We start from the raw sequence: 15,026 nt of genomic DNA, 5'->3' as shown, positions 1-15,026 counted from the left end.
GAAATGCTTGTTTTTAGCATGTATTACTATACTTGCAAATAAATACTGAAATATTTTGGTAATCTTTCTTATTAAAGATGAGACTTTTTAATGTACCTTCTCAGTTTCTACACTGTAGCCCAATAGGAATTCAGTAATGACACAGTCATGTCAAACTGTGAACATAATTTTATACTGTAGGGTCCTCATATACCATATCAGCATGCAATGTATGTATTATGTACTTGTTAATAAAACCATCAAACTATTAAGAAAAAGAAATGCTTACATGGAAATAATTCCTGATTAATATCTACCTTCTCTTTCACTATGATAATTTCCCAGATTCTCAGGACCTAGAGCAAATAGAGGGACTTAAGCTTCATCTTCATTAACTTTACATAAATTCACTGTGGCTGTGAGCAAGGGAGGAATGACAGAATTTATTTAGTAACCTCAGTAAAAACAAGATTCAGAAGATTGTGAATTTTTTATCCTTTCTACTTTTATATTGTTTTTTTTTTGTAGTGTAGTCTTACAACATAAATTTAATCAACAACTTAGTGAGACTTTTTACTATAATTCCACTTTTTTTTTTGTACCGAGAATTGAATTCAGGGGCACTCGATCACTGAGCCACATCCCTAGCCCTATATTATATTTTATTTAGAGTCAGAGTCTCACTGAGTTGCTTAGCACCTCACTAGTTGCTGAGGTTGGCTTTGAACTTGCGATCCTTCTGTCTCAACCTCCAGAGCTGCTGGGATTACAGGCATGTGCCACTGCGCCTGGCAAATTCCATCATTTTATCTCTATAGGACTTATTATAAAATAGGCTAATTTGGTTGATAGCAGAAAAGATGCTGACTTTATCTATAATACCCTCCTGGCCTTTCTTATGGTTTGAATACTTGAATGGGTTGTATGCTATGTCATTGAAATTATTTGAGATTTGTATTCTTTTTTATTGTCATTTTAATAGGTTTTTTTTTTTTTTTTTTTTTTGATGGTGCTGGAGATTGAACCTAAGGGTTTGTGGTCATTTTAAAAAGTTTAAAGTTCCTCAAGTACTCATTTGTATTAGTAAAAAATCTACTTAAAAATCTATAGAACAGTTAAATGGCCAGAAGGAGATACCTGAGTCAATTATCCATGGAATGGTGGCAGGATGTTTTATTTTTGCCTCTTCATTGTTCTGCATATTTATTATGTCCTTACTTCCATTGTATATTTCTTGATTCTTTCCTTTCCTATTTCATTACTTTCCCCAAATGTGTATTCACAAGCTCCGAGCTGCTCCATTTCATCTAAGTTATTTGAGTTAACAATGGGAAAACAAATTGAAAATATTTGCAAAGAACAAGTGGTAAGACATGCCAACCTGATCTTCATTTGAAAATGAATTGTGATGAGAGTAGAAAAATATTCAAGGTTATGAGTTTTAAGAGCATTCATTAACTTTTGGGCAAAATGTGATGGAGATAATCAATTTTCATATGTGGATTTTACCATAATAGGCACATGTTGGGACACCCATTTTAAAGGTAAAGAATCATGAATGCTTTTCAACAACTCATGGAATAGCTAATTAGCAGTAGGCACTGAAACCTCTCACCTATGTTTCTTTCCAGTGCTTCCCCCCGCCCCTAACAGGCATCTGTAACCAGGTGTAAATCTCCATGTGCAGGAAGATACAATCTTCCTTTCTTAGCTCTGCTGAAGAGAAAAACAGCATCTGTATCAAAATCAGGGAAGAGCAATTGGTCCAGGCATTAGCTTCCATGCAGTGCTTGTTGTAATGAGACAGGCTTTCCCTGTGCAGTCCTGACATCCTAGAAGGTGCCCAGAGAATTGCCAGGTGGGCAGTCAGCAGGGAAAGTCCACAGGCCAGAACTATATTACTGTCCCAGCAGTTATTCAGACTAAATGCAACCACTGAACCTTACTGTTGCAGGCACACACTCTCTCTCAGGGAGATTGTCCTTCTCCATAGCAGTTAATTTGTTTTTACCTCTCAATTAGCTTTTTCACAGTGTTTGATATGCTCAAGTTGCTGAGTATTTCCTTCCTACATATGTTCCCATTCCTTGGATTACCCACTGACATCTATGTTAGTCTGACTCACCATGAGTATTTTCAAGCATGAAATATTTTTTGAACATAAATAAATGCAGATTTTCCAGTAAGCACAAATGAAATGATACATTATACCTACTTAATATTTTCCCTACAGTTTTGATGATTTTTATGATTAAAAAAAATGGACTATTTCTAGCCAGGCATAGTGGCACATACCTGTAATGCCAGTGGCTCAGGAGCCTGAGACAGGGGAATCCCAAGTTCAAGATCAACCTCAGCAACTTAGTGAGATCCTGTCTCAAACTAAAAACAAAATGGGGCTGGGAATGTAGCTCAGTGGTAAAGCACTTCTGGGTTTGATACCTAGTATCCCCTGCAAAAGGATTATTTCTTAAGATAAAAATGTTTTACTACATAAAATAGTTAATTTTTGTATAAGTTTTAGTTACCAGAGTACCCATTCATATTAATAGAAAAATTATGTTTATAAGCATATTTGATATAAAAAACTAAATAGCATTAAAAACATAAACTCTATCCAAGGGTGAAAATGTGATCTCTAAGGCTGAGGATTTGAGAAAAGCTGATGATTTGGTTCATATTTAATCCTGTAGTGTTCATTTCTCTTGGAAAATAGCATTTGGGGATACGTGATTATATTTTTCTCATCAAATCCCTTGTCTTTTTATTAGAAGATATATATTAAGCCCAGGAATCTTTATTTATCAAGCCACTATATTATATATAATACAAATATTATACTCAACTACTGACAGAATGCATATATCTGATATTTTAATCCAAGTTAAATATAATTTCAGGTACTTGATTAATTTAATAGAAGTGAAATTCTGTTTTTCATTGAGGTATTAAAAAGGGCTCATTGAAATAACTTGACTTAGGACATGACCACTAAGCAAATTAACCTTGCCACTACCTTCTAGATAATTTTGAACACCTTCATATATTGAACTTATAAAGAATTGTAATTGTATACAAAGAGAATATTTTTGTGGAGCTGTATAACATATTGTAGAAATTTTACTTTGTTAATAGACAATAAAATATGGGGTAGGAGAAAAGTATTTTTAAAAAGTACTTCAACAAAATAGGATGTGGTGGCACATATCTGTAATCCCAGTGGCTCAGGACGCTGAGGCAGAAAGATCACAAATGCAAAGTCAGCCTTAGCAACTTAGCAAGGCCCTAAGAAACTTAGCAAGACTCTGTCTCAAAAATAAAAAAAAAAAAATGGCCAGGGATGTTTGGCTCAGTGGTTAAGCACCCCTGGATTCAATCCCAAGAACCAAAATCAAAACAATAACAACAAAAACTACAACATACATAATGAAAACAAATACATAATAAAACATGACTGTAGATACTTAAGAAGCAGGTTGCAGGCCCACTCCTGTACAGTAATTGTGAAGATGATGAAAGCCATCCTATAGGATTCAACATTCCCCACCTCACTTAGCATTTCCTTATCTCCCACACCCAACTCAGCCTCTCAGGTACCCCAGGAGCTTACTAGTGCCCTTTCTTCAAAAGTTGCTCTTAGGAAAGTCATACAACAAGACCTTTCAAGTAAGATAGTCATTTTCAAATTTCATTCTTACATCAAAATTTTTTATTGGAATATACTCCTACTATAGAAAATAGATAAAGGTAGGATCTACAGTATTTGAAGCCAGAATGATGGCTGCTTCCACAGACTCACCCATCAGATTGGCTCTCCCACCACTCCCTCACCACTTATATATCAGCCCTACCCAAGGCCCTCTAGGGATTTCAAGACACTGAGATTAAAAATTGCAGCCTTAAAGATTCAATAACCAATAATTCTGGCTCTGATTTCCTCTGCTATGCCTATAGCATTCTAATTATGTCAGAAGTGTGAATCTTCAAATGGAATTTCAAGTACTGGCAAGTTGATGGGAGAGATATTTTTTGATCCACCCATAAAATCCTACCCCATAGGCAGTCACCTGTTTTTCATATTTGTAAACGTTGGGCTGTATTGTAACTTACACTGGAAATTTAAAATGTCTCCTTCAAGATAAAATTTTAAGTATACCATTTCTGGGACTTATAATATTATTTGTCTTTTAGTAAGGTGTTCGTTAGATGTATGAAGCTTAACAAATAATTTATTTTCACTTCAGTACATTTTCATATACTGGGACAAAATGTGTTGGTCTCTTACCTGTTAAATACTGTTTAAAGATATTTGTGTTGGTTAATAGAATACTTTTTCACATATGTAATATAAATACACTAATTCATTATTGACTTTTTGTTATCTGAATCTCATAATTTTAATATTTGCTTTGGATGTATCACTAACTGAATATTAAGTTTAGACATGCTTACTGTTTGATTTATGCTATATAGACAGTGTGGACATTCTAAAAACCACTCTGCAAGTCTATAAAAACAGAAAACCAGCAGTATTTGTGTTTGATTTACTGTCCACATGATATTAATTCAGTTAGAGTTGATTTTCTATCTTCAAAGTTGACTTTGAATTAGGATTGTATCAAGATTTTTTTCATAGTTAACTAGATTCTTCATAAGAAAAATATTTAGGATTTTTTATGTCCTTTGACTTAGGTAATAAAAACCTTTTACTATAAAATATTTTTCTATGCTTTTAGTTTTCATGCCAAATTTCTCATATAGAGTCTCTAATACTAAATTTAAGAGTAAATTTTGATATCATTAATTAAAAACACCATAGGACTTGATTTCTCAAGATCTCTCTGCCCCTTTTGAGTAGTTCCCCCTTAAAGAAAGCATTTAGCCTTTGTGAGACCTCATCCTTAAAACCTGGCTGCTGTAGGTACTGCATGAGCTTATGTATGTGACAGTGTGTCCTAGACTCTGAACTGTCTTACCTGTGTGTGCTGGCTGCTGTACCACACTGCTTGGATCTCCTCTTTGTGACTGATATACCCATCCCCCCACTGTAACAGCTATCATGTCACTTGGGCAGTTGCTCTTAGTGTAAAAAAGCTTCTTCTCTTAAAATTGGACTTCCACTTTCAGGATAGCCTGCATCTGACTTTAGGCAGCTACCTCGCCTCCATTTGGACAAATCTAAAGGGTAACTCCAGCTATAGAGCTCCCTTTAAAGACCTCTGTTCCAAAACATTTCACCTCCCCCTGCCCACTCAGCTTCTCTCCCTTACCAGTATTGCCCCTGAATGCTCTCCAGTAAACTTCCTGAAGACAAATCTTGGTTTCAGTGTCTGCTTCCAGGGGACCCCAGTCCAATACAAGATGTAAGTTAACATTATTTCAACATGTGTAATTATATTCACCTGAAATATGACAGATAACTTTGTAAGGCTATTTTATATTTCTTTTTTGTACCAGACCTCTAGTAGTAAATCCTGTTACTATATGGCCTCTCAACTTTTGACAGCGCACTGTGGTGTCATTTTTCTATTATTGCCTCTTGACAGCATTACATCCTGAGGCATTTTGAAGCTTAGGTGTTTGGCCTTCTGCTCACGCACTACAGAGCTTCCTGGGTGGTCTTCCAGTTTGTAGAGAGTTTGGGAACCTGCTGTTCTTCCACAGCTAGCTCTTAACCAGACTTATAGCATTAAAGGTCAGATAATGGTGTGGAACAAGAACTTACACAGCTCTTGGATAGATGTCACAAGTGATGCCAGGCAAACTCATCAAAGAACTATATTGGCTCATAATTCCCCATTCAAGAGATCTTTTCCTATAGTTTAAGTTTTGGTAACTGTCTCTACAAAATGTTGGCAGTAAATAAAATTCTTTTGGAACTCTGTTGACATTTTTATGACTTTACAAATACTATATATGAACAGTTATATTTATGTTGGTTAATTTATTTTTGTAGATGCAGAAATCATGTTTTACCCAATGTTAGTCTAGCTACAGATTTTATTTCCCAGTCCTACTAATAAGCAAATGCAAAAAATTATTCTGGAATGAACAACAGAAGTGGACCATTTATTACCATGTGCGTTGTTACTACTCTGGTGTGAGCCAATGTCATGGACCCTTCAGATTCCTTTTGTTGTCTTTAGCTATTCACAACCTAGCAGCCATAATGACTTTTAAAAAAATGTAAATCTGATCCTGTTACTACTCGGCTCCAAACCCTCCAATGATTCCTCATTCCACTCTCTCTGCTTATCACTCTGATTTCATGTTTACTTCCTTTTCTTCTTTGTCACTCTGCATTAGTCACACTAACTTCCTTATGGTCCTGGAACATACTAGACACAGGAATGCCCAATTTAGTTACTGTAGTGGTTCCCTTTGCCTACAATGCTCTTCTCTAAGCTTCGTGCTTGGCTAGCCCTCTTCTAAATCTTTGTTCAAATAGTTAACTCCACTTTAGGTCTATCCTGAGCATTCACTTCATATGGTGCCTATCATACCCATGCCACTCCTTGATCTCAGGCCTGTTCTGACCTATTATGTTTTTTTCTTCTTTATATAACACTTACTACCTTATAAGTTACAGAGCTGCATTTACCATAAAAAGAAAAAGTAAAAGAATCTTAAGCTTCAGGATTCCTTCTCTGCCTAAGTCCCTTCCCAAAAGCCCAGAATAGGCCCTAGTCCTCACATGGATGTTCAAAATGACACATATTCCTGTAAAATTTGCAAACCTCTTTATCTTTTAACTATAACTAGTTTAGATCATTATCCACTCCAGATTCCTCTCCTTCATGTTCTCCCTGTACCAGGTAATGTTGAAGTGGGTGCAGACATTTTTTTTTTTTTTTGAGGTATGGCAAAGGGGAAATTGATTTAGAATCTGTTAGCTCACACTCCATCATTATAACAAAATGCCTAAGACAATTAACTTATAATGATAAAATGTTTATATTGGCTCACAGATTTTGAGGTTCCAGTCTATGATCAGTTAGCTCCATTGTTTTAAGCCTCTGTCAGGAGAGCGTGTAATGGCATGAGTACATAGTGGAGGAAACATGTTCACATAATGAGCCAGGAAGCAAAGAGAATTAGGAAGGGGTTGGGGTTCCACAATCTCCTTCAAGGGCATAACCCAAGTGACCTGAGAACTTCTTATTAGGCCCTATCTCTTAAAGGTTCTATGAGTTTTCAGTAGCACCACCTTGGGAACCAAGTCTTTAACACATAGGTCTTTGGGGGACATTCAGGGTCGAAACTATCACTGGGATGTAGCTCAGTGGTAAGTACTTGCCTAGCATGCATGAAGTCCTTTGTTCAATCTCCAGTACCACAAAAAGAAAGAAAGAAAAAAGATTCAAACTATATAACTACATTTAGTTTGGGTGTAGGTGAATGTAATTAGTAGTTTCAGTAACTAATCTGTATGGTTTTGCTAGTACTAGCCTTTTTGGTGTGGGAAAAGCTTCCAGGGAGAAGGCTATTGCCTGTTGGCCATATAGGATCTTGCTTTCTTTCTGTGTACTAGAGTGCCTGACGATGAAGGTATGTGGATAGATGGTGAAGGATAAACATAACATGAAATTTGTAGGGCCAACTAATTTGCAGAAAAATCTTCCACATTTTATAGCTTATATTTTAAAGAAACTTGATGAAGATTTTCCCAAATTTGAGATCAATAGTCTTCTCCCTGGTGCCTACCATGTATCCACTACTGTTCAGGTACTTAAATGTTTATTTAAACATTCACTGAATGAATTAATGAATTTACAACATTATAAATAAATGTTTGGTGTCAATCTAATTTAATCCTGCTCAAGAAAAGTCAATATCAACATGAAGGAAAGTGAAAAGACTGTGGTGCATGGAAAACATTCCTCTTAGAACTCTGTACTTTGTGTAACTAGAGCCATAGAAGTAAATTCCTTTTCCTAGGTGTTTCTTCAGCAGTTATCAACTACCATGTTTGTCAAGAGGATCTGGATCAATATTTTTTAGGTTCTATTTTCTTACTTCTTGATCCCAGGGCTAGCCCCAGCTGCTTTTTGCGTCATCCTACACCAAGGGATTAGGATTTAGTTTTAGGAAGGTGGAGGCATCAGCAAGCCACGGGGAAGCAAATACAGTAGCCAGTTGTTCTTAAGCCAATGATGATACAATAGGAAAACAAAGGTAAACAATTTTTAAAATATTTTTGTATATTTAGTTAACCTTAGAAATTCTATTTAGAGCGTTATCTTTGTTTAAACATTGGGCATTAGAAATAAAGATACTCCTCATTGCAAAGGAAGGACAAATATATACATATAGGACTTACATATTTCTTAAAACGGGCATATTACCATAGAGCTTTAGAGCAAAGCCACATCTTAAGAATGGAATCTCATAGAATATCTGTTTGGAGAATTTTTATTTTTGTAGACATACATTCATTACATGAATGACTCACAGAGGGCAGCCTTCTTTGACTTAAACATCTAAATGTTTGATTTACCATTAAAACACCTCTTTTTTTAAATGCCCTTATTGCTATTTTGGCAGTCATAGCCAATTTTTTGTTGTTGTTCATTTGTTTTTTCCTCTGGAGAGCACATTTTTAGACATCCTAGGGAAGTCTTATAATCGGTAGTGAACAAAGCAGTGAGCTAATGAAGGTGTTAGGTGTTGACCAAATCCTCTCTGCTTTCTCAGTTTGGCACTTAGCACTCACACTGCTATTTCCTAGAATATAATTCGCTGCACTCTGACTCCTCGTCTAGCAAGTCTCAACAAAGGAACATCAATAAGTTCTTCAAACTGAGCTTTTGTCAACACTAATCTTGCAGAACTATGCCACCAGAGTGTGACCTTCATTGTGAATTTCTCTCTTAAGAGTTTTGTGCTAGATTAGAGCCCTGAAGAGATTATTGGGACAGTAAATTTCCCGCCTTCCCCCCTTTATTTCCCATAAGTTTGCAGGCAGCAATTGGGTTCCGAAGGTTCTTTGCAAAAGTAGATTTCTTGCTCAGAATTGTATCTTTATTCAGAAAAGTACTTTTTAAAATTTCCATTTGGAAAAGACAGTGAAGGGAGTGGAATGTCAATGCACCAAGTCTTGGAGCTGCAGTGTCTCCCCTGCACAATCAGTAGCTCAAGGGAAAGCACTGAGTGGAATGGAGCCTACAGTCTTAACATACTTTTTGTTTTTATTTTATTTTATTTTATGAAATAAAGGCTGAGGAAGTGCTATTGAAACACATTCTTCCCTAAACAGGGTTAAAGCTAATGAAATACATTTTGAACGGTTGCAACAGCATTAAAGACAGTTTTGTTTTTAAATGAGTTATTCTCCCAAATTGCCTTCTCTGGAAATAGCTCTAGAAATACATAAAATGGCTACACTGATGTGATGGGCATATCAGAAAGGGGAAAAAAAAAAGAACTTTTGAGGGGAAAAAAAAAAAAGCAAGGATTTAAATTATTCATCAGGCCTCCCTCTGGCCTGCTTCCTTTCTTGCCTAGTGAATGGCACACCCTGCATGGATCCTCAGTATGGTCAGAGGGGTAGTGTTCACTCTGGTGGAGCTGTCCTGTCGGGACTGGTTTATTCGGATCCTTTTGACCAGAACATTTGCCGGTATTTTTTTCCCCCAGCGAGTGTTGCATAATGCAATGTTATGAATTTTATCTCTGTTCTCAACAACTTGTTGGATATATGCACTTAAAATGAATGACTTTCATCGTACTGTTATGCAATAAATCTGTCAAGTTGAATTTTAGTAAGCCAAAAGATGAGCTGAACACTGATCTATTTTAAATATAAATCAAACATTCCTCATGTAATTTGTGGTTTTATGTTTTTCAAGAAGAACGAAATGAGCTAGTTAATTGGTTTGCAAGCTGACCTTTCGTTGATGCTTCCTCCATTTAAGAGTTTTTTTGTGGCCAGTGATTCTTCCTTCAGTGTCCAAGTTTTCTTCTATTTTAAGATTATAGGGAATGTGAATCAGATTGGACACTGAAACCAAAGGGAGAAGCAGGGTCTTTACTTTATACTATTCTTTTGATTACTATTGATTTCCATTGCCAATTATTCACTTGCACATGTTCATATAGTTGGTTCTTGCTTTGCACATCTCCCACAAAGTTCAGTTGACACAGTTCTGTGCAAAGACTACCAGCATTTATGTATGTATGTACAAATAAATGTATCTGTGTGCATGTGTTTATTGTAATTTTTCACTGTGTTTATTTTTCAGGTGTTTGAAAATGGTAAAGACACTGGAGAAACCTCTGTTTATATCAGTAAAAAAGATTTAGGCTCTAATAGAACAACTCAGACTGACAATATGTTGGAAAGAGTGAGTTTATTATTTATTAATGACTCTAAGTGTTTCCAAGTTACTTACAATTAATTTAGACAATTACATCTTAAAGTTGGGTACAAAAGATCAATCATTTGCCCCTCTATGAGCTGAGCTTCAGTAGTGTATTAACTCCTGAACCTTTACCTAAACACCATCTTAACCTTCATCATGTTTATATTTGAAAAATCTGTTCACAGCAGGACATGGTTTTGATACACCAGGATTGCTCTCTGTTTTTACACTTTAACAAGAAAGGCATGATATTGAGTGGAAGGTATGCTCTGAGCCTAGGATGTTGCTGCGCCCTAAACCTGAGTGACTAACATACAACTCTGGTCTTCTCCCATGCTCCAGCTGGTTTATCTTAGGCACTTTTACCTTTGCTTATTTTCCAGGCAATTGGGATGTTTCTCAGGCAGAACCAACATGTTCAGGGTCATTATTTTAGGTCTTTGTCTTGCATAAAAGGACACGGAACTCCCTGTTGTTTACAAATTGGGGTTATGCGCCCGAGTGCACACCAGTGTTTTGGGCTGTATTGCCTGGCCTTTGTTTAGAAGCTTGTTCCTTTCTCCCCATTTCAGTTTAGCACCTCCAGACTTACCTCTCCCTGGTGGAATCCATTACCTGTCCTTTACAGCCAATCACAAAAGTTGCATATGAATTGGGAGTCTGTCATTGGATCATTAGCTAGACCCAGAAGAAATAGGGAAATGCTACCTTGATTGATTAGAGAAAGGTCTGGAGCCTTGATGTTTCTTTTTACCATCACACCACTGAATATGCAAATCATCATGATAAAAAAAGCCTTCCCAGAATTTTTCACTTGACTCCCTGACTTTTCACATTAGAATATTTTATTTTTTCATTCATGCTAAAATTGAAAATGATATTTTATCATAGAAGGAAGATTTATTGTATAGAAATTTCTTGTATTGACTTATAGCACATTGAGATTATGCTTTGCTTGTATATGCAAGTAAATTTGGGGGAAAATTTTAATTAGAGGCATTATAAATCTCTTTGTTAGAGACAGCCCTTGCATGAGACACCCAAGCATGACTGTTCCCTTGTATGGACACTCTTCTCAATCACTAGCCTAAGATGTTCCACACTCTTCTCAGATCCCTGAACAAATTCTTATCCTATAAAGGCCAGGTGATGATAGCTTTAAAGATAAATGGGTGAAGATTATCACAATTTTTGGTTTCCACAGCCCAGCCCTAACCAATGATCTATAGATGAAAGGCACTGAGGCTCTTACCTCCTGTAGGCTGTCGAATGCTCATCTTTGAACACCTAAAGTGCAGTCTGTCACCAAGTTGAGAAAATAGAGATTGCAATGCAACTCCTGTGAAAGTGAATTTGGTTAAGTGGTCAGGTGCTCGCATCCCATGTCTACCATATACCCCTGTCCTTTGTGCTCATTTTTTTCTTTGCTGGATCAGGTATTAAATCTTTTGTATCTTCTCCCTTTGCAAAAAGGTGATGCCCAAGAAGCAAAATCTCTGTGATTTAAAGAATGATCAGCATTACATGTTTTGTGAAATAATAGCAAAGCAACAAAACTAAGCTTCAGGGTTGAGATCACACAGAAATAAATGCAGGGCTTTGGAAATACAACCCATAGATTTCAAAATACATTTGTGGTTCCAGCGACAAAAACAAAACAAGGCAAGTTTTTATTAATGCCTTTGCATTACCATTTTTAATCAAAAATTTCGTCTCTGCTGGATCAGAAACGTTAACTTTAATGAAATGAAAAAAAAATGTGTCATAATTTTCAGCCTTTCTGATGCTTAAGACTAAAAAATGTGGTCAGTATAGAGCTGATAAAACACTGAAATTAGAGATACTATTATTTATCTTGAGGGCAAAGCCTAATTCTTAGACATTACATATTTGATGACAAAATAAATTTGTTTAGTAAGTCAAGAGTTTATAGAAAATTAGTGAGACACCTGAGGTGTACAGGGGGACTGCAATTTTCCCTTCTTTTCCTCTGAACCTTAGCATTTAGCATTTCTTAATATATTTCAATGGAAATTAATAGAAGGATTTTTTTTTTTAAAAAAAAGGACTCTAAATTGCAGCTAGACAAGCAAAGACCACAACTATATACATATCGCTGCAGGAATTATAGAGTAACAAGAAATTGAGAGACACAAGAACTGACAAGGAAAAGAAGTAAAGGAAGCCTGTGACAGAAGGCTGGGGGGAGAACAGAGTGATGGATAGTGTGGGGTGCAGAGCAGAAAGAGCAGAAGCCGGAACACTGAAACAAAGGTGATGGATGATAATGAAAAGATGTCTTTTAAAACACCATATGCAACACAGTTCAGTTAGGTTTATTTTATGTTTGAAATGTGCCTTCAATTAGAAATATCTTGATAATTTAGAGTCTCTAAATGTAAGATAGAAGCAAACACTGGCAATGCTATGATTTCAAATATTAAATGACAGCATTTCATACTTTACACTTCAGTGATATCTTATTCACAACTTGAAAACATCCATTATTGAAGATGTTCATAAGCATTTGCAGGGCTCATAATTAAAATGCTTCCAGAAAGAGTTCTCAGTGAATCAACTTAGACTGAAAATCATATTTATTTTTGCAATCCTCTAAGTGGCGAATTTTTCTACCATTAGTTACCTGAGGTTAGTTGGGGACAGGGAGATTGCCTATTGTAAAACTTGACCCTGGTCTTTGAAGGCCCCTAACAAAATGCATAGCTCAGACAAGAAAAGCATCACCCTTATCAAAGAGGACCATTGCCTTGTGTAGAAGCTAAATGCTCTTTCTGCGAGACTGTCACATCTGCTTTCATTCCCTGTGCCAAAGGGTCAGAGCTCAATCACAAGCCTGTGGCACCCCCTGCTGGTTAAAAGCCCATGCTCATTTTGTTACTTTACACTGAGCTAAACATTGCCGTCATTTCACACTTCTTTTAACATTCTATATGCATTTAATTATCATTTGTTTGGACTTCATTTGTTACAGAGTGGAGACAGTTTATTACAGATGTTCACATTTTAGGTTATGTCTTCATCCCCCTTCCCCACCCTCTACCAGTTACTTCTCAAGATTCATCAGAGGCTTCGAGGTTCTTCCATCAACACACCAGGCCTCAATTTTTCTTCAGCCCGGCTTTTCGATGAGCATGGTCAAGAAATTAAGAATCCACTTTTGCTGAAGAATGAGCAAAAAATTTGGGTCTCTTATGGTAAAGCATTCAGGTAGGAATGAGGTGTTTGTTCTGTCTGTCCTCAGTCTTTCCAGGGGTGAGCTAATTAAGAGGAGTCGAGAAGCCAAGTGGCACATTTTATAAAATTAAAAAAAAAATTGAATTCCAATAAAATTTCAGGGACATTTTTGTGAGACAGCATTGTTTATGGAATATGACCCCTTTCTCTCTCTCTCTCTCTCTCTCTCTCTCTCTCTCTGACTTTCTGTCTTAATGCCTTGTCATAGTTCTTGAAGTCTGCCTGTCAGCACAGCAAGAGGGATTTGTTCATGTCTGAGTAGTCACCTTAATGATAGCAGATGGAAACGCCACGGGGGGCCCAAGCCCATCACACTGTCATTGTCGCACACTGCCCTGACCTGCTTCCACTCCTCTATTTTTTTGTCCCTTTTTAAAGGAGAAATGGATGGTAATTGAAAAGGATCTTAAGCAAGATTTATGAAGCTGTAGACAACATGATTCCCCACTATCTCTCTATGTTTTCACAAATAAAGTCTTAACCTTTTAAGCACCAATGACAGGACATTGGTAAAGCTTGTAAGCCCTAGCCTATCAAAGTTATATTTCTCAAAAGCTCCTTACATTATCCCACAATAATTACTGGTTATTGCTAAGCATTGTGTAAATTTATATAGATTGGTAAATTCCTGCATAAAATTATCTGTGTTTCCAAAGAAAACGACTATAGTATACAGGCACCGATGAGCTGGGCTGTTGTGTTGAATATCTTGGAAATTTATGCATATTTTGACAGGACACATCCAGATGAACTCCGAAACTGCTTGTCAGAAAACTTAAACACACTTTTCTGCCTATTTTTAATTTTCTGAGCTCATTATTTAGCTGTAAAACAGAAAAGGGTAATATAGTTTTGTATATGTGGTATAATTGATCAAGTTAATTATAAAGAAAATCAGAGACAGGCTTAATTCTTAGAAGACAAGGGACTGATTGAATTTTCTATCTTTTCAAATAGTCAAAATTTCAAATATTGAAACAAAACTCCAGTCGGAAATTGTTGACAGTATTAGAAGAGTTGATAGAATAAGTCATGGTATCATTTTAACAAAATTTTGTTCCATCTGTCCCAGAAGAATAGAATAAAAATATTTTATGATTTCTTACTCTGTGCAGTTTATAGAATTAAAAATATCAATAAAAATGTTAAGTTTTTTCTCACAAGCAAATAATATAATGAAATTTTGAAAATAATTGTTTTTTAAAAATGATGAAAATAGTAATGAATTTTAAAGTGGCAAGAATTCTTGAATAATTTAGTAAGCCTTTCCAATTACAAGGAAAGGCTTTAATAAAGTGTGTCATTATTATTTCTTCTGAATGTCATTGTCAAAGTGAATGATTTTGATGTTTTTAATGATGTTTGCTATATTATTTTTCAAATATCAAACACTGTTCTTGATGGATCGGATTGTATTTATGGAATGACTAA

General features: G+C 36.0%; 1 protein-coding gene across 6 annotated transcripts in view; it reads left to right on the top strand.

Moving 5' to 3' along the window:
* Dcdc1 (doublecortin domain containing 1) overlaps positions 1 to 15,026 on the top strand; it is a 479,867-nt gene that overhangs the window by 219,937 nt on the left and 244,904 nt on the right. For all 6 annotated transcript variants that reach the window (XM_048788537.1, XM_048788536.1, XM_048788535.1 and 3 more), the window contains 2 exons: positions 10,221 to 10,322; positions 13,405 to 13,568. In XM_048788537.1, the coding sequence (XP_048644494.1) occupies positions 10,221 to 10,322; positions 13,405 to 13,568 (266 nt within the window). The remainder of the gene's footprint in view (positions 1 to 10,220; positions 10,323 to 13,404; positions 13,569 to 15,026) is intronic.

The sequence above is a fragment of the Marmota marmota genome, unplaced genomic scaffold (assembly GCF_001458135.2).
Source record: "Marmota marmota marmota unplaced genomic scaffold, marMar, whole genome shotgun sequence".
Taxonomy (NCBI): domain Eukaryota; kingdom Metazoa; phylum Chordata; class Mammalia; order Rodentia; family Sciuridae; genus Marmota; species Marmota marmota.
The sequence above is the reverse complement of the archived record's forward strand: the minus strand, read 5'-3'. Positions and strand labels throughout refer to the sequence as shown.